A 20,553-nucleotide genomic window follows, 5' to 3' on the forward strand; every position below is an offset into this window, starting at 1 on the left:
AAGAAAAAATGTTCTGTAACAGCCAAATAACAGTCCTTTATCAGAAAGGTTCTCTAAAACTCTTTGGTCTGTGAGACCTAATACTATGGCAATAAGAGGTTTGCTTTTGCCAGACTCTGAAGCATCATCCCTCAGTGCTCCCTGGGGAATGAAGTGGGAAGTGACAGCATTAGCATTTTGGAATGCTCAGGCAGAGAAAGAATAGGATGATGCTGGTAACTGAATGGCAGCAGGCCTTCTCACAGCTGCTGTATCAGACAAGCCTCACAAATCAAAACCCTCCTTCAGCTGCCTAAATTATATTTCTGTTGGCTAAGACTTTAAAAACTTTGAAACATTGCTTGAATTAACAGCTGTCTTTGGCTTGGTGTTTCACCTTAGTCAGTTGTTTGTATATCCTCCTGGCTTCCTCTTTGGCTTCATTTAATTGCTGCATGTGCTGTAACTTTCTCCAGTTACTTCTACACTTGCATTTTTTGAAGCAAACCTATGACTCCACAACTCATCATGCCCTCATTCCCCCTTTAGAAAATAGGAAAGCAATGAATTATTTTCCAGCGTTGCATACTGCTGCTTTCCACCCTGTTAAATTCAATCACACCTTTCTACAAGACCGCAGCAAACCAGAAGTTTCTTCCTATTATAGAAGCAAGAAGCAATTGACTAGGGAATGTTTCTGTCCAGCTATCTGCCATTGTGATGTCCTGTCTTCCAAAAACTTTGAAGTGGCTTTGGTACCTGCCTTTAACATTACTATAAATATTGGCCTGGGAGAGGGCAGGGGTGGCTCTGCTGTTGGCTGTAGTACGTAAAGAACCAGAAGTAAGAAAAACACCTTCCCCTCCTGGTATGAGAGTGGAAGGAAGAATGCAGAATAAAATAAAACTCATTATGAAAATCCAATTTTAAACATTTAATAGTGCACTTATTGAGTATATTCTGTACAGACATCTATAGCAAGTTAAACATTTTCCTTTCTCTTGCGTAGATCATACTCATGTAAAGCACATTTACAATAGAAAACATACTTGAGGTACAAAAACCCAAAAAGAATATCTGAGGTATAAATACAGGTATATTTTAAATAATCTTTATCATGCTTAATCTATGTTTGACAGTACACTGTGGGCAAGTATACATGTTTACAATAGAATGGTATGTACAACATACAATTTTACAAATTCAAAAGTGTTTGATGTAGAAGAATATACAAGATTTTCCTACTCATGAGGAACATTGTTACTGGAAGTACTACATTATTTGCCATTATATAAAAAAAAAATCTTCATCAAAAAGCTTAAAATAATACTGACAATGGTAAAAAAGTCTCAGTCAAGATTCCATCTTGCCACTCATTCATACCCTAGCCACAAATTACATTTATCATTTAATACTGCACCTTGAAAGTGAACCTTTACCTTTACAGTAAAACCTACAGAAAGACATCTCCTGAGAGGACCTCAGGACTTCCTACAGTTCATATAAGTTGATTCTCCAGAAGGGGAAAATATACCAAAGGGTTTGAAACACAACAAAACCGAAAACAAAAGTGCACCCTCCTTTCTGCTCCCAATGATAACCCTCCAAACTGTTCACATACAGGTTCTGTTCATGTTAACATGCAGCTCTTAGGAAAACAGGCAAAGAGGGATGAGTAAGGGAAAGAATTTGTGTGACTCTCCCTAGCCAAGTCACCCCAGCTGCTACTGCAGGAGTCCTGCCACTCCCTGGCACCACAACTCCAGTGTTGACTTTTTTCCTCTTGAACAATTAGAATACAATAAAATATATAAAAGCTCATTAGAACACCTATAGATAATGCAGGTAGGAGTAAAAACAATGGATTTTTTTGTTTTATAACAACTGTTGTTATTGGTTCTCCTCACCGTTGCAGACATTTTATTTCTAAGCTGCTACGTTGCTCTAAAGTGTAGGTACTTAAATTTGCTATAGAAGTGCTCATCACTCCTAAAAGATCGTCTGGATAAGGAGTGGACAGTAGATGAAGCAAGCCTCTTGTAGCATCTGCTTAGGGTTTTCAACAAGTTTAGAGCTGAGGAAAAGGCAGAACTAGCACATTCGAAGGATGGCTACTCCTGGTCCATAGGGGAGTCCCATTCTAGGTTGAACTGTATCCAGCATACTAAAATCCATTCTGGTTGCCTATCAGTGTACCAGACACATTTCAAATTCAACTTCTTCTATCCTTTCAACCATTAACACACTCATTCACACTCTTAATCTCTGTGCAAACCTTTCTCTGCTTATCTCAGTGAGAACACATTGAAGAGTACCAACTATTCCAGTGGATACACCAGTCCCTCAATGCACTACAAATAAAATGACATGAGTATGTACATAAAGCTAAGTATTTCACATGGGAATGATGAGCCTTCACCATATTTCATAATATATTTTGCATTTAAAGAAATTTGCTTCTCAGAAGCAATTCAAACCATCTAACAGTAATTTTTTTTAATTTTTATTTTCTTGCACAGTTCTCCTAAGTATTCCAGTCGAGGCCTACGTTATAGACCTTGCACAGACAGGAAGCAGCTTTAAAGTGTATGGTATGGCCACAGTCCTATAGTAATGCTCACAGTCGAGTTGTCGCGTTGTCATCCCTTCATGACACGACTTGCAGGTGGAACACAGCGCAAGTCTCAGTTTTGGGTACTGTCTGTGTTGCTGAGGTGGGGAGCACATGGCTGTTCCTCTTCAGTAGTCACCTGGATTTTACTTCCTTGCTCTCAGGATTCTGCTGACTGAAAGAGTCTCGTATCTTAACAACTTCTGATGCACACAAGTGTCCGAAAGACTTGGTGTACCAGTCTGGCATGTGGCCCCTGCGTGTGGAGGAAAAAGGAATCATGAGGAAGGTACCAGAGACTTTGTACATATTTTCTTAGTCACAAACAGATCTATATCTAGTTGGTTAAATGCCTGACTAGGAAATCTCCTTAGTACTGCTTACTGCAGAGCTCAACCCTACTAATACATAGATTTGCTTAAAAACAAGTTTGCTGCAGTAAGGAAAAGTTACGGAAAGTTTTGTGACAACCTGGTCCTCTTTACTAGCTTAGTACTAAATTAACATGTCCTTGCATCCACTATGACTGTCAGAGGAAAGGGTGGGGTTGTATACCAATAGTGACTGTGGAGCACATACTGGAGGCCTCTAACGCAACAAACTACCCCTGCTGCACTGAAGCCAGCTTTCTGCGACATCTCAGAGACCTGTGTGCTTGCCTTTGGGAAGGATGTACTGCTGGCCAAGCTAACATCTGTTGAATCATCCAAGTTTTCCACCGACCACACTGAAACAATACAAGAAAAAATACCACCTCCAAAGGACAAAATGGCATTTCCTACCTTAAATCAATTCTGCACATGTAGGTAAGTTTCGATTTTCCTGACCCGCAGGGCTCAATCAGGTACCTCGACAGGAGCACATTGACCCTAACACCTGCCACAGGAGCCCGGTCATGGTCCACTGAGGTTGCTAGAAGCACACAGGCTCCTTTGGGGAAGTTTGTCCTCCATGTTCTAAGAAAAAAGAAGAAAACCAAAAATCTTTTATTTGACAAACAGTAATTCAAACATCTAATAAGAATTCAGATTAGGCCCAAATAGATATTTACCAATATAGCTGATATAAACATCATTGCATATGAATGTTTTACCTTAAGACTACGAAGTCCCTGGCTGGGTGAGGTGCCATGCTGTTCTGGACATACTGGTATATATCTGTCTGGCTATCCAAAGGCTCAATTACTTTTGACTCTATAAGATCTTCATCCCAAAGATGCTGCTCCTTAAGTAAACGATTTAAAACATCCTCTGGTGTAGCTGAGATTTCAATGGTAGTCTTCCATAATCGGAGGGGGGGACCTTCACATACCTAGGGAAAATGAGCAGAGTCCTTAATTTTCCTCTTTTACACTTTCTTTTTCAAGCTTAATTTTTAAGAATCTTATTGAAACCCTTCTCCATCTGCTAGTTCTGAGCTGTAAAAGATCAGAGATGAGAAATTTCTTTCCTACTGCCTGCTTGTGACTCAGCTTGTTAAGGCTTTGCATGTGTGAGTGAAGGCATGTAAACTCAAAGCAGTGAACATTCCTGGGCTGGATAAACAGAAGAACACAGATCAGTGTATGTTAGCAAACTACTGCTGAAAGACATGCTGTTTTTATATGCTGTGCAACTGCATCAAAAGATCAAGATTTTTTTCCTAATATCTATCTGCAAAGTAAAGAGGTGTACTGAACCTTCTGTAATATCCTATGACACAAGTGAGCTAAAACCCAGAGCTGACCTGTGAGCGACAGGGTGCATTACCTTCTTGTATGCCAGCTCTGCTTGCTCTGATGTGGAGCAGCTGACCCAGCCTTTAAACTTCTCCTTCATCTCCTTGAGCAAGTCATCCACGCAGTCCTGGAGGTAGCAGTGGTAGTCGGAGGGCTCCGTGTTGCTGCTGCTGCCCCGGAGCTCCTCCAGGCTGAGGGGACGCAGGTCCTGCTCCGTGTACGAGTTCCGACCCCTGCTCATTTCTTCCGGTATCTGAGGGGTGACAAGGGTGAAATCAGCCTCTTGCAGCACTATCCCCAGATTACTGCATTAGTCTAGCAGCTCAAGAGCCGCAGGGACATGTGTAATTTAGTTTTGTAAGTGATGGGACATGTGTGTGTCAGGTTAAGCATTCAATATGAAGAAATGCCAAAATTAAGCTTGTGACTTTGACTTAACTCAAATTAGTCTCTCTTTTATGGGGTGTCTCATTTTATTCTGTGGAATATCCCCCTTTCCTACACAACTAGATTCATTCCCACAGTTCAGTTTATTCTGCAAACTGAAGGAAGAAGGGAACAGTGTCAGCTGCGAGAAAAGAGACAGGCACGTCTTCAGTTGAGGGCTCTGAAAAGATCTGATGACAGTGAGGAAAACCAGGACTTGACTTGTCTGGTTCTCCATTGCAGACCCTAGAGGGAGCATGCTTTAGCTCCTGCAGATCCTTCAACCTATGGTATGACAGTGTTACGTTCCAGGATGCTTTTGTGGCCTGTCTTGCTAACTCTCGGACATTTAAGTATAAAATGAGCCCTGGAATTCCTGGAAATAGCTTCTTGCTTTGTAATTAGAGCTGAAGTTCACAGACCCTCATGGCTGCACAATAAAAATTTTAAAATGTATTCCAAATGCAGCCTGGATGCAACAAAAATGTGCCAAACCCCACAAACTGCCTCCTGACTTGAGAGCACCAGTGCCAAGAGAACAACTCTCTTCTCTGCTGGCACCACTTCTAATTCATGTATGCACAGAGATCAGCATGCAAAGGTTTTTAAAAAGCTATTTATCATGTGTTAAACTTCATTAAAATAAAGAGACATTACTAGCTTTTCACTATACAGAAGATCTAAGACATCCTAATCAATATTCCACCCATGAGTTTTGCTAACAAGTGTTTTACCTGAAAGAGTTTCTTGCATTCAGCAATCATATGAGCTAGCCCTTGGGTTGCAGCCAGATTTTCATTTAGGTCCTTTTGATCTGGTTTGCCCAGGCTTGGTTTCCTTTGCATCACCCTTCACAGGGGAAAAGAGCACACACATACAAAAATCCAGTTATTTGTTGCAGAGCAAGAGACATGTTTGGGAAGAAAACAGCAGGATTCCCAAATCTGCTGGTGATTTAGAGCAGTGCTGCCTGGTACCAAATACTGGCATGGCGTTGCCAACTTCTCTTGCCACTCTTTCTAAGTCTTTCTTTGGAAACCCCTCTCCCCACCCACATTTTTTTTTTCCTTCTCATGAGCTTGTTTATATTTTAACAAATCTCCAACAAAAAGTAAGATCCCATAACTGCTCTACAGCTGGTGCTCTCTGAGGTGATCACAGCTGGCAGGATCAATCCCAGACCATGCCTGTTGCACATGGCTGCCAGCTGGGCTACGGAACCAGCAGCAGTGAGCCCTGCTCCCAAAAACCTACCTTGGGGAAGAATTCTCTCTTTTGAGAGTGTTCAGGTGGAAGAGGGAAGGTGCTAAACAGACGGCCAGGTTTGTTGGTGTCATCTGGTTTTCCTTCACTGCAGCTGTGACATCACTCAGGAAATAGAGAAGAATCTGGAGGACCTCCCTGTTCTCATCAGGTAAAAGCATAATGGCAGCCTTGATAGCCTGGAGACGCTGATCCTTTGGCACATCTGCATAATATTAGTAATTCTCTCATCAGCCCATTGATTTTCCACACACACAGCATGAATATATCCCAAAGCAAACTCCAGCTTCAAATATTTGACTCAAGTTTGAAGTGATTTCCTTCAGGATGCATACCATTTGTAGGAAACATGAAGGAATTTTTTTTAACCCACTCGTTTAACTACCCTCAGCTATTTCCTGCCTCACAAGAAATGCAAGCAAGAAGCTGTGCCTAGGCCAGAGTTAATTTTAGATTTAGCTTCAACAGCTACATGCTCCCGCAGATGCACTAAAAGGACAGAAGCCTGGATTCAGGCAGGGAACAAGCAAACATAGTCCAGCCAGTTTAGAAGTTCTTTGGCTTGCAAAGAAATTTAAAACACGAATGCATTTTAGAATAGGTAAATTAATTAAATAAATTAGCTAGCAAACCTTTTCAGTAGTGATGTCATAAAACATCCAGAAAGTGCTTTACTGGACAGAGAGGGTTACTTTATTGAGCAGATCATTCAAAGTCATGCGGTGGAAAAAGAAAGTCAACGCTGTGAAGCCCCATACCATTAAACAGCTCCTTGGTTACCAACAACAAACAGCCATTGGAAAAATTTGATGTGTCTTTATATAAAGCCTACTCCTCCAAACTTGAAAGGAAAAAAAAAAATGAAACAACCCAGACCAGATCTGCTTCTTATAAAGGGATTTCCAATAAGCCACCTCTGAAGACAACATCAGAGTCTGAGTCCTGGAGCACTTATTTCATCATTAGCAGCCTACCACCCTCACTGCATGTCTCGTAATACACACTGTGCTACCCAGATACTTATTGGTATTTGCTTTGGGCTTCAGCAACTTTGTAAGGCTAGCAGGTGAGTTTAGAAAGCAGTTTTAAGGAAAAAATCCACTGTTTTCCATGCTCTCCTCTCACTCAGCTCAAAGCACATTTAAGCCACATGCATTGCATTGTGAAGCCTGGTGCATAGCACCAAAGCAAAGGGAAATTTTGCCCTTTGCAGGGAATCAAAATTTACAGCTGTTTTAAGGCTCTTTGCTTTACACAGAGATAATACTTCCCAACCACCTCTGGGAATTCCTCAGACCCACTGCCTGCAAAAGGAAAGGAACAGAAACTCCTGCAATGCCCTGTCAAGCTTTTTTTTTTGATTTTAAACCCACAGAGCTGCTGTTTAGTATGCATGGAAGTGGAGAGTCTGAATAATTTTCTCCATAAACCGGCTTGGAAATCCAAACACACGCACAAAAAAATGCTTGCACTGAAAAAATGATCTGTATGGTATTTTAAAACATCATCTCCACCTATGGCACTCTGAAAGAAATTCCTGTAACTTTTTTGTAATTATTTCTTTTCACAAGCATTGATAAACTCCATTTTTTAAACATGGTTTACTCTGAACACTTTATGGTACTTATCCGTAAAGTAGCTACAAGTCAGTAACAGAAAAGCTTGCCACTTAGAAGTTGCATTTAAATAGCTGAGGCAAAGGATAGCAGAAAATGAATTATAAGAAAATAAAATTTTTGGTAGCCTTGCCAATCCTCTCAAAAGCCCCAAATTCTGTTCATATAGTGATTGTTCTGCTTGTCTACTTAGCCACATTAGATGTGGCTTATTTCCATAATAACAAGTATGCCCAAAGAAGAGAAGAAAATTTAGAGACAAGTTATGAAGGATTTATATTTGTTCCTGAACTAGAGAGAAAGGTGAAATTAAAAGAACCTTTACTATAAATTGTTATAAAACTACAATACAAAAAAAAATCCATTCCCCAGAGGCAGCCTGAACTGTAGCAGTCACTGGAAAAAGGCAAAGACCAACATAAGAAACACGTGTAGCGCCCAGAACAGCAGTGTTACAAAATTCCACCCTTGCTACACAAATGACCATTTGTTACGGGCTGCAGAATCTCAGTACTTACACTGGTATATCTGTAAGAAGGTCTCGGAGAGTTTGTTCGTCATGAGAGGCTCAGGGAGATCACGGAAGAATTGCTTTAACATGTCTGCTACATCATAGGCAGACTGGCCTTCGTAGTTGACACTGTCTGTGGAATTCTCATTCATTTGACGCAAAGCCTGAATTCTTGATTTGACTCCAGATTTCCTAAACAGTCCAACCTAAACATACGTATAAAAATAAATACATTTATATTGAGTCTAGAAAATCTGAAATGTAAGCATTCTCTTTAGCATCTTAAGCACGGGCTCTACTTTTGTGGAAAGCTTTCCACGTGCTAATTACCTATTTTTTCCTGGTTTGAGTCTACTTTTTTCGGTCAGACCCAGGAACAGTAAAAGCCAGTGGAAAGCTGGGCTTTGGGTGGTGCATGCATGTGGAGTAAGAGAATAACAAAACACACCTGATCCAGACAGTGGTTGCGGAGGTACCGCATGGCTTGCTGAATGCTCTGGGGGAGAGGCTGCCCCGTGCGCTGCACATTCACTTGCAGTGGTACTCCAAAGACATTTCGGTCTTTATAATCTGGCACCTTTATTCTTTTCATAAATTTTGGTACTGCCCTATTTAAGCAAAGGGAATGACACATTAGATTAAACCTCTGCTGATTTTTTATCTTCTGTATTTCCAGTAACTTGGAAAGTAAATGAAAGTAAGTGAAACACTTTTAGTAGCATGAATAATAGTGACAGTATAAGTTAGTTAATCCACTCAGGACTGGAAAGGGTGAGAGGAAAGAAAACAAGAGGTTCTCTAAGAGAAAGGCTTGACATTTGGGGCAGTATGCTACCTCGAAGTATTAATGTGGTGCTACTCCATCAATATTAGGAGGATGAAAGCTACAGGGTAAAACTGCAGGGGCCAGATTGAATTGCAAAAGAGTCAAAATAAATCTTGCGGTCAGTGACCCCTTATAACACTGCTTCTTTAGGTTTCAGGAAAGATGGGCATTTGAACAATGAGCTTTTGTATGTCAACTACTTGTTCTGCAAAGCCCTCAAACTGGGTCCACCACCCACCAGTGTGCAGAACAGCAGGAAACTGATGTAATACATTTGAGTTTGTCAGCTAAAAACTTCAGCTCTATAAACAACCCTTTTGAGGGACCCCCCTCCTTGTCGGCCAGTGACTTTTGTTACCCCCACCTCCCACTCCAGTTTCATTGAGAGGCCTTTCCATCTGCTTATGACTCCAAGGAAAAAGTTACTAAACACAAAGGAATGATTTACCCCTGTGTCCCCCAGAGTATTGGTTTTATAAAGGGAAAAAAAAAGGCACTAAAATGTGAAAATATTGAAGTCATTTTCCTAAACAGGGAGGAAAGCTAATGTCCAGTGTAACAACTAAAAGGACACAGTAGCACTGAAAACAGAGAGACATTTAACATTTTGACATACGGTACAGCTATACAAACAGTGCATTGGATTTACAGCTGACTAATCAGTTACACAGTAAAACAGAACCAATTTGTACTGCCATATAGTTAAGTTTAGGGAGTTATTGATACATGTATGAATAAGACTTGCTTTGTGAAAAAACATGCCAATGGAATGTGAAAAAACACATTGCGATCTCCACTGAGAATCTGAAGCATGCAGGGATAACTGGTCAATACTTATTTCTGTCTTTCAGAACAAACAACTTCTGTATTTAGAAAGACTGACATAATAACAGCCTTTGAACAGGAGGTACTTTGATGCCGAAGCTAAATACTCTCTATGATTCCTGGGGAAGGGAGGAGGCTGGCCTGTGGTAGGGACAAGAAAAATTTTATTTGCGTCCTTTGCATCCTGAAGGTTACACAGGCTGTACTGCAGATACAATAATAAAATAACTTTCTATTTCATTCTTCTAACAAAAAAATATTCAACTGGTTTACAAACACCTGGTCACAGCAGAAACTGCTGCCTACAAAAAATTCCATGGTTCTCCCAACCTTTCTTCTTCTCTCCATCTCCTTTGCAAGCTAACTGATTTATAGTGCCTTAAAAAGGGAAAATAAAATTTTGGCAAGTGAGATACTAGAACGAAGAGAAAATTACATTATTTAATTACGTAATTATGTAAAGGAAATAATGCAAATATTTAAGAATAACTGAAGAAAAACAAGCCTATTAAGACTGGCTGCAATTTGTGCCACTGCTTGTTAATTGCCTCAATAAACAAGTGGTCCTTCTTTTGCTATAGATACTGAGCATCTTTCTCTTCAGAAATCTGGTCTGTATTTCATTGCTTTAGTTCCCTCATATATCCCCATAAACACACCTCTGAAGCCTAATAGGATTACACTTACATAAAGGGTTAGTGATTTTAGCCCTGTCTTAGGAAACCACAAATCACTGTCAGCACAAGCTGGAGGAAGAAGTGCAAATATGGAGAAGAGGGATTGGATGGATGCATTGCATCTTTCCAAACATTGCCTGGGACAAGCACAACTGTCATGCTCACATAGCTGGGCTCTCTATACACAGTGCTGTGTCCTTACCAGCTGAAACCATGCTTGTTGGAAGGTGTGTACTTCTCCAGGAGAGCAGTCAGCTTCAGGAGAGAGTACTTTTGCAGCAGGTTCATCTGTGCCACAGACTGGCAGTTGATCTGCAGTGATGCCGAGCTGAGGCTGGGCCGGTGGGAACTCTGGAAGCTGTGCCACCTTAGCTTGTGCCTGTGGAGAAGATGGGAGACAGAGAGGGCAGATTACTGAAATGTCTCTGCAAGACACGTGCAGGAATTACTGCAAATGTACTGCTGAGATCCCTGCCCTTGGCAGCTGCATTCTTCTGAGCTTTCACAGGCATCAGCCAGCAGCGTTTCTGCCTCACCTGGTGTGATGCAGCATGGGCAGGTGCTTCATGTTGGAATGTGCACTCTGAGCTGACACACAGCTCAGTGCTAGCTACGCAACCTTGCCCTTTCAGATATCCTCCAAGGGCTCCAATGCCCCTCTCCCAAAGTCCTTTCAGTATTATGGCAGTGGGAATCAAAAATCTCCATTAAGGATAAATGGCATGAATTTATAAGACATATCAAATAGGAACTCTGCGCTTCTAAAAGTCCCATTAAGTTTACACAAGCAGCTGTAGATGACTAAATGATTTGCACCATTTTTAAAGGAAAACTGGAAAGAGCTAGAAAGAATTAAAATCCTTGCTCTACTCACAATACAAAATACAGTCATGGTAAAACTCCCAGCAGAATCTGGAGGCCAGTGTTAACTCCCCCAGTCTCCCACTGTGCTACAGTGATCAAGACAAAGTCATCAAGCCTCATTTTCCCCACAGATTTAGTACCCTAGCATGCTATTAGAAACAGCCTGCTACTGAAAAATACGAATTTTTGAAACAGTCTAAAAGTCAAAGCTTTTACTACACACTGACATAAACCAGAACGTACTTATTCTTGTTTCTCCTAGCCACCTTAAAAAGTGATTAATCCTACTTGATGGCCCTTGCCTCCCATGCACCAATATCAGTTTGAAGAATTATTGTTCCCCAAAACTGCATTAACTTTGCTTTTTCAGTGACAACTCAGGCTGAACATACAAACATACAGCTATGTATTGTAGGAACCACAAAGTCTTGCCCAAATACTTCTCTTGCCCATAATGGTTTTGGGAAGCAACGGAACAGCACATGTGTGCTTAAATGGCCACAGCTTCTACTGCACCTTAACTAAGTGTGGTGCAGCTACTACAGAGCTGCTTGGGCTGGAGGGGACATCCCCAGGCCACCCCAAGTCCTAATGCTCATGATCTCACCTGCTGGAACGTGTCAGCGATGCACCAACCCCAGAGTCTCTCCTGTCCTGAATCCCCGTGGGCTCTTCCGTTTCATTCAGCGAATTCCCTGTACTGTCAAGGTCACTTGGTGTTCTTCGATCATTATCTACATCAAGGTGAATCTGCTTTGGAGAGGAAGGACATGGGGAGATGGAGTCGAGTGCTGAGTCAGAGTCCCCTTCATCTGAGAACTTCTCTGACCACTGGTTCACTATTCTCTGCATCCCTTTGACATGGTATAGGATGTCGTCTAGTTCTGGGAATATGTCTTCATTTTCTAGGTCAGCCAGGTCACTTGTACTGGAATACAGGATTGAACCTGGCACATTGTCATAAATACTCAGGCGGCTGCTCATTGAACTGGAGGAGTTGCGCCTTTTTCCCATGCCTTTGGAGCTGTCACCACTGTTCTCCCTCTGGAGGGTGAGGTGGCCGTGTCCATGGAAACTCCCTGTCCTCCAGTTCACGGAGGTGTTGCTTTCTGTAGGGGAGAAGTTGCCATTGGAGAGTGCTTTGGGAAAAGTGCCGGGCTTATGATCCTCGGGGATAAAAAACACTGTGTCTTCTGCAAAACTGCCCCGGTTCTTGAAGTTCTGCTCCATCACATCGCTGAACGTTGACTGATTGAAGGGGTCAAAGCCTTCCAGATACATGCCCACCCTTTTATTGTAGGCACTGAGGCTGCGTGTTCGTGTGACAGGACTGGGCGTGCTGACAGCACTGCTTGTCTCAGACTGACTACTGCTGCTGCTGGTCTGGGTGGAATTGGAGACGCTCCTCTTTCGTACCATAGGGAAGTTGATGTGATTGCCGTTGAGGGTGGAAATCTCCACACAGTTAAGTTGTTTCAGTTTATCTTCATCCATGCCCTCCTGCAGGATTGGCCCGCTAATAATGAGGCCAAGCTTTGAAGGAGCTTTGCTCTTGCCATGGTGAGAACTCTTGATTTTAAGACTCTCCATTCTCTTGAGCAGGCTCTTTGTTTTGGACTTGGCGTTCTTCTCATTGGCTTTTGTGTTGAAGCTGAAGCTATTCAGCTCCCTGGGCGAGGGCAGGCTGCTGAATGAGTCATCGTTGGCTACAAAATTGCTCGATGAGCAAACACTCACTACCGAGTTTGTCCTGGTGGTAGATGCCTCACTCTGCAGCGTTGGTTGGTGGCTGCTGGTGCTGCTGATGCTCAGAATAGAAGCCACCTCCTGGCGTTCGCTGAGGTCTGTGAGCACACTCTCCCGGCTTGCTGCGTTCGTCAGGTGAGGAGCTTCTGGGGACGGGATGTTCAAGTCCGGTTTTGGAGGGAAGACATCAAACTCTTCAAGCCGAGACCACCTCTTGCTGTCCCTCTGAAAAGTCCATTTGCCACTTATTGCACAAGGTTCATCTTCATCTGAATCTTCACTCTGCAAAGAAGAACCCTTAAAGTATTGCCTGCAAGCAGCTCAAATAGCAAAGGCGGTTCCATTTAAATACAATGTCCACTAAACTGCTTTAAGGAAAACCTTGTTCTCACTGAATTTAAAGTGAAAACAGTCCTTTACTTCAGGGAGAGGAAGATTAGGCCATAAAGCCTGTCACATGCAAAGATAACATGGTACAGGCAATATATTTTAACTGTTTTTAAATACAAAAGATATACCGTTCATAAAAAGAAACAAACAATACAATCTGCTTTGAATTGCTCTATTTTAAAAACCCTAGTATCCATAGACTTTTAATTAATTGGTCACAGTGGATAGCCCTCACATCAATGGAAATTCCTGGCATGCATAACATTTTAAACTGGAGTCAGTCAGGGGTTGGGGTCCCTCTGGACTCCATCCAAAGCTACACTTTGTTGATAGTGGCTATATGTTTATACTCCCCTTTGCAATTACGAGATGTTTCTCATACATTCTGAGTTTTAGTGGCTTAATTTCTTACCCATTTGGGAACCCTGAACACTGTGACTAATGAGACAGCAAAAGAAGCTCTTGCACTGCTAGAGTGTGATGGCTCCAGGCTCTTACCTGGTCCACTCTTACTCCCACAGGCTAGCAGCTAACATTTTAAGAATGTTCTGTGAATTCGCTACTTCAGTCTAGCTTCAGGCAGACTTTAACACTTGTAGATAGCGAGCAGCAAGAGCTCACTGACAGTGTAGCACGTAGAGTAAATTGTAAATAACATGTTTGATGTATGAGTAATGCTTAGAGTACAATTACACATACATCAATTACGCCTACAATCTTTTCATCTAAATACTGAAAGGGAATGATCCCAACATATTTGGTCTTCTAAATCCATGGAAAATTTCACATTATAATATATGGAGGAATAAAACCAATGAAGATATTTTAATATGACACCATGAAACCACAAAATCATCTTTGGTGTTTAGAGTAAGAAACACTAATTGCCACCCAGCTCCATGAATTTCACTTCATTTGTTTCATTTGCTTTAATTTAAAACCAAAGACATATGCATGCCCCAAACTGTAACTATTTGTGTGCTAAGAATACAAACATTTATTCTTTGAAAAACAAGTAAATTATTCATATTTCAAGTAGTTTATGTATGCATACTTCAGATCTTGATCATCTCCTAGTTTTCCTTTTTTCTTTTTATAGGACACTTCATCAGCTCAGGAAAATAAGTGAAATACTGTATTTATTTCTTATGACCAAATGCACATGAGACACAGAGCAAGTATCATTCTCTTTGTCTCCCAACTACTGCAAGCTACTTTTGTCCATGACTGATATAAACCCAAGAATTCTGGCTTGCTTATTAAAGTTTTCAGCATGAAAAAAGTAATCTGAAACTGCCAGTGGATAATAAGGGTGGTTTGGGGGTAAATGAGATTGACTGGAAGAAAAAAAAGGAGCAGTAAAGTGATTTTAATTTGCAAAGAAGTCAGTGGAAATATAAAGAAACATGTTTCTGTCAAGAGAATTTTTCCCTAGTGTTAAAAAGCTTTAAAAGCTAAGTATTGATTTTACTGATATCAAAAATGAAAGGGAATAGGCTCCATCTGCCAGAACATGGGTGCTAAATGAAATCCAAGAAGGACTGAAACTAAAGGTACCATCCAGACTCTGGTAAAATCTGAGGTTCGGACCTGAAGTCCGGTCTGTTCTGACCTCTAATATCAACACTGACATTTCACTGTTAACAAGGTTCAGGAAAAAGCATGAGAAATCTTCTGGTGGGCATACATGGCAATCCAGCTGTCTACCCCTACTTTTAAGGAGTTCCTACATATGCTGCCTCAGAATGTTATCTCCTGGAGCTTGGATGCTCTTTTCAACATACCTCAATCAGATAGGGAAAGAGGGGATTAATTCCTGGTAAACAACCTCAGAGCATTTGTATGCATTCTTGTTAGGGGTAGGGCAGCATTGTATTGCCTTAACTCAGTCATCTTTATCTGCAGTTGTCATATCCCAGGGGATGGTATCAATTACTGATCCCTCCTAGGACACACACATAGTTTTAAGACAGCTATTGAGTGGTACCTTATTAGCAAGTCAGTACTACTTTACTGAAATTACAGTAGATGCTTTCTTATTTCTCACTCCGCTCCACAGGAATCCTGAAGATTCAGGAAATACTTTTAATTCCTGCTGAGCTCCCTGGAAACATGTAAACTTTCTGAAAAGATAGCTGTTCTATTCTGAAAATATACTGGAAAGGAAGCAATGTGCCTAATCCTTTCCTTTGCAAGCCAAGCACAGTCTAACTGATCCTGTCTACATCACAACAAAATAAATAAAATAAATAATAAAACTTTAACCTGATGCCAGAAACCAAAACTGAAGATGATGTCAAAGATAGTGGTCTAACATTAAGGACAGCTCACTGTGGCCATCAAGCCTCTATAAAATCCTGCCTGAGTGCAGGCAATAGGCTACAACACCAACAACCTCACTGGCAGAGAAGTCCAGTGCCTTTCACACTGGAAGCAGTATCCCAGGGAAAAGTTTGCTAGTCAACCTTTACCCACTGCCAAGCCTTGCAGTTTTCACTCAGTGAGAACACAGAAATAAATGTAAGCAGATTTTTTATTTTTTTACTGTGTCCTTGCCAGGTTCTACTCAGGTGTAATCCTAAACTGAAGCTAAACAATCTGCTAGATGGGGGTTTTTTTCAGTTTCATTACCACATAATGTTGTAACAGAAAAATTAGAAGAACTTACCCTTTTCCTGTGGGGACTAATTTCTAGCTTCATCACTGCACATTTGTTTAAAGTATTTAAGCGCCTGCAAAGAGCAAAGGAAACCATATTAAGAGAATACTCCAGTGTTTTGACATAGGCTATTTCAGTTCAAAGCTTTTGTGAAGGCTGTCCCCAAACTACTCTGCATGCAAATAGCCACAAGCAGAGTTTCAATTAGAGCCCTAATTTACTTAACTATTAACCCATTACATTTGGCTGTACTCTAACTTCAGAGGGAGCAATAGAGGACAACCTGTCACAATTACCTGAATCAAAATAATGGAAACTTGGACTAAATTGAGAAGTACATCACATCCTACAAATGGCAATAATTACATTTGTTCTAAATAGCAGACATCTGAATCCTGAAACACTCCACCTGGACAGACTAAAAATAACAGAGAAGTCTTCCAATTTGACACTGTAAACATGTGACTATATTAAAAAAAAGCATACTGCTTTAAAATTGTTCTTTGTAAGCTGAAACTTCCCAGAGGAAAACTTACTTATTAGATGCCTATTTTGTTTTTGAACAATGATTATTTTTGATACAGTCCTGTGACAAGACCACTTGTCAGTTTAAAAAAAAAAACCACAACCAGAACACGGACCCAATTTCTGCTTCCTAAACTGAAAGCTTGTTCCATATATAAAAATATTTTTCTGAAGGACTAAAATTTAAACAAAAATAAATTGCTGCAGCAGCAATAGCTAACCAGCCTCTTTGCGAAATGTGACAGCAGTCCGGATACATATCTTGAAGTACGGTATGAACCCATATGAGCACTCCTCTATTCCTCAGTAAGCTGATCTGGTCATCTGGTAGGTAACCCTAAAACAACCAAAAAATTATCTTTCTTCTTCTCTCTTCTGCAGTCACTCAGTGTGCAGGGCTGAGCACAAGCAATTTAAAACAGAGCAAAAGTTGGTGCTATTCATGACACAGCTCCAAGGCAGGTTAGGCTCAGGTAAGTGCAGGCTGCCATGGTCTCCTGCCCGTCTCCATATCCTGGCCTTCCCAGGTACTGCTCCAAGGACGTGGTTCAACTAAAACCTGTACTGGTAAAGTGTGGTTAGAGAACTGCTGGTGCTATGGCACGGCAAAAGGAAGAAACAGGCTGGGCATGATGCATAAGGCAGAAAAACTGAAGCAGCAGCTTCATGGGAATGATAGTTTAGTCCTGTGTCATTACTTCTGCTCATGAGACTGTACTGTGGGTGGATGAGGAGACCAACTGAGTTGAAAACCAATCTTTCAATATTTCTTGGCGTTGAATGTCCCCTGGGGTCAGTACCCTGAGCTGCGTGAAGAGTTGTGTGTGTAGGGAGTAGGCTGCCCCTTTCTGTCAACTGGACCGCAGCCCAAATTCAACAGAAGCAAAGCTGAGCTTTAACAAGCCTAATTCATTCCAAAGGAAGTTATGTAATTTTCACACAAAAATTCATTTGAGCGAAGTGCAAAGAAGAGCCTGTATCTGCAGTTTTGAAAAACTAAAAAGGAAAAGAAATGCTGACATGTCCTATTGCTTCAAATGAATTTTCTCAGATTCATGAAACTTGTACTTGAATGCAGAAAATGTGTGCAGAAGGAGAATTACTGGTTTCTTCTATTTTCCCTTGCCTTTTCTGCACAGGATTGACTGCAGATGGTATTTACACAAGGCTTGATCCTGAAGCCATCAAAGAAAATGGGAAAGCTGCTACTGATGCTTTTGTTGCAAGTCATGAAGTAAAAAAGAAAAGGCAGTTTGATCTATAATTAGACCCAGCCACAACACAGCAGAGAAGAAGGGAAACAGGAAGAATTGCCATGGGTGAAGTAGCAGGGCAGTGGCAGGTTAGAAAAATTACCCAGATCCCTCTTTTTAATCCAGATTTCATCTTTGTTCTGAATTTACAAGGCAAACAGTTCAGTCCTGCTGGCTGCAGCTGGTGGGTACATGCACAAGTCCAGTGAATTCAGAGGAATTGTATTTATGGTGCGGGTGAAGGGTGAATGTCCCATCTACATGCTAACACACAAAACTGTTTGGTTTTTTTTTTTCAAGAGGCCACACAAGCATCAGAAAGCTGCCTCCCTCTCTGCTATAAACACATTCTCCTCTCAAAGTCCTGGACCTCAAGACCAGGAAATATTAAAGCAGTTATATATTGTGTAATAATTTACAAATTTCACAGTGTTGTAACCTTTGACTTATGCAGAGAGAAGTTACCACTGAATCCCTGGATCAGGCTTTATCTAGCTCCAGCCTGTCTGACCACTAATAAAGACAATCTCTGATTTCACAAAGATTACGTCCCCAGACTTCTCTCCTGCTCAACTAAAACCCCTGAAATAGGCGCAGAAGGGTAGAGAAAAGACCTTTATTTTCACAGAGGGTATTTTTTAAAAAGTCTCCTGGCACACACCTCGCGAAAATTAGTACAAAGGCAAGATAAAGTAACCCCCAATGAGAGGTTAAATTCAATAGCGCAAATAAAGTCTCTGTTACATATTTGACATGAATGCATCTCAAGACCAGTTTTCCTTTTATATCTAAATGCTCTGCAGCAATTGCATCAGGTCTACAACTTCCATTACATATACCACACATCCTGCTTCAACTTCTGCTCAAATTCAGGAGTGCCAAGGTCCTTGAACTACACACCACTGAAAATGCAGTACAACATGCAAAATTGCCTTCCAAACACATTAGTGTGTCTTAAAATCTAAGCTTACAGTTTGGTTTGTGAGGATGAGATTTACCTATACAACTGTCATTAACCTTCGCATATGCTTCGCAATATAAGCCTATAAGCACCTATTAATTTTCTACAAATCTTCTCATCAAATCGATGCAAGTTAATAAACCACAATCTTCTCCTCTGGGTATGGACCTTCTACTTTGTTAACTCCACTCCCAGGGATAAGTTCACTTATCATTTCCTTACTGACAGTCAGCAGACCTGCCTCATTCTTTAGGTCCGTCTTATTCTGCCCAGACCTGTCCCAGTGACACCTTCCTGAAGACAAGGTGGGAGACGGAGGGACGGGGCAGGATTGCTGCCGACAGCAGTTACAGCCACTTGCACCGCCTGGCTGTCTCCATCTCAATGTTGACTATGCCACTCTCTAGATGGCTGTCTGGATGACAAGATAATATTCTTTCCCATCATTTAGAGAAATGTCTTTGAGTCAGCCCTCTCTATACATTTTCACATCCAGATGTTATCTTACTCCCATGGAGCATTCTATCTCCAAGACATCACTTTTCCTCACTCTCCACGGACTCCTACCTTAGCTCTCATTCCCTTCACCCCAGCTTTGCAAACCCCTTCCTTCTGAGCATGACCAAGGCAGAAGGACCTGCCTCTCTGTCCTGGGGCCCAAGTCAGCCCGTATCAGCCCTGAGTGGGCATTACACAGCCTGAACTTGCTGCACCCAAAACATGAAGCACTGGAGCTCCCCTCAGAAATGAGCAAATGATGCATTTTATTAGTCTCCTCAGAAATGGTCAAACTAGTTTAACCTGAATTTCTTTTAAGACAGGCAGCCTGAACAATATATTCACTATGAAAAACTGTAGTGTGAACAGCTAACTTCTAAATTAAAATGTGGAGTTATGATGTGAAGTTTTTTTTTAAACTAGGTTTAAAAAAAGGTCAGTTGGGTATAACACCAGATAATTAATTTTGCTCTCATTAACAGAAGTTCTGACCCCATGCAACCAAATAAAATATAAATGCAGAATACTAGATTTATGCATTTTAAATTACAATTTTGAATTTGAGGAACTGTGTGGCCTAACTTTAAAGTTTAAAATATTTTCTTGATGGACTTAAATTCATAATTCCTCTAATAGAGCAAAGTCCAGCTCCATTATACATGTAACTAACTGTCATACAAGGACCCTCTTGTCTCAGTGGACAGCCTCTAATTTGGCTTCTGGGCTTCATCTGCTTGTTCTTCTGAAAAGGAGGTCAGCTCTCCACAGAACAAATGATACAAACAGTGAATACATTACAGCCAATTTCTTGGATGAGAAGTTCAGATGATAAAAGATTTAAGAAACCTCTTGCATACATAGTGTAACAGATTCCTAGACATGCATAAGGAGATTTAAAAGGTTTTCCATCGTGGCTTGCGATGTATTTTGTACTTAGCAACAACCTCTAGGATAAGCATGTTTCAGTACTTAGCTTCATCAGCACATGATGCATCCAGTTATCCTCTGGAGATAAATTCCCAGTCATTAATCTACATAAAGTTTTATGAAACCAAGGCTGGCACTGGCTTGCACAGTCACTAAGAAAGCATCCAAGAAAATTAAAATACGGTCATCACTCTTGTATTTTTAACCCTACATTTCATGGTAAGATCACTAAATGGCATTTCTTAACCATCTCTTACTGAATGCCATATGCTATCTATA

At 41.0% G+C, this 20,553-nt stretch overlaps 1 protein-coding gene across 3 annotated transcripts in view; it reads right to left on the minus strand.

Moving 5' to 3' along the window:
- Positions 1 to 898: 898 nt before the first annotated feature.
- Positions 899 to 20,553, minus strand: part of DLC1 (DLC1 Rho GTPase activating protein) — a 216,431-nt gene continuing 196,776 nt past the window's right edge. For all 3 annotated transcript variants that reach the window (XM_040063971.2, XM_040063972.2, XM_040063973.1), the window contains 11 exons: positions 16,120 to 16,183; positions 11,923 to 13,343; positions 10,654 to 10,830; positions 8,572 to 8,731; positions 8,131 to 8,329; positions 5,988 to 6,201; positions 5,468 to 5,582; positions 4,339 to 4,560; positions 3,684 to 3,901; positions 3,373 to 3,546; positions 899 to 2,846 (listed from right to left, as the gene is read on the minus strand). In XM_040063971.2, the coding sequence (XP_039919905.1) occupies positions 2,726 to 2,846; positions 3,373 to 3,546; positions 3,684 to 3,901; positions 4,339 to 4,560; positions 5,468 to 5,582; positions 5,988 to 6,201; positions 8,131 to 8,329; positions 8,572 to 8,731; positions 10,654 to 10,830; positions 11,923 to 13,343; positions 16,120 to 16,183 (3,085 nt within the window). In that variant the 3' untranslated portion in view covers positions 899 to 2,725. The remainder of the gene's footprint in view (positions 2,847 to 3,372; positions 3,547 to 3,683; positions 3,902 to 4,338; positions 4,561 to 5,467; positions 5,583 to 5,987; positions 6,202 to 8,130; positions 8,330 to 8,571; positions 8,732 to 10,653; positions 10,831 to 11,922; positions 13,344 to 16,119; positions 16,184 to 20,553) is intronic.

This window comes from Hirundo rustica, chromosome 5, assembly GCF_015227805.2.
Source record: "Hirundo rustica isolate bHirRus1 chromosome 5, bHirRus1.pri.v3, whole genome shotgun sequence".
Taxonomy (NCBI): domain Eukaryota; kingdom Metazoa; phylum Chordata; class Aves; order Passeriformes; family Hirundinidae; genus Hirundo; species Hirundo rustica.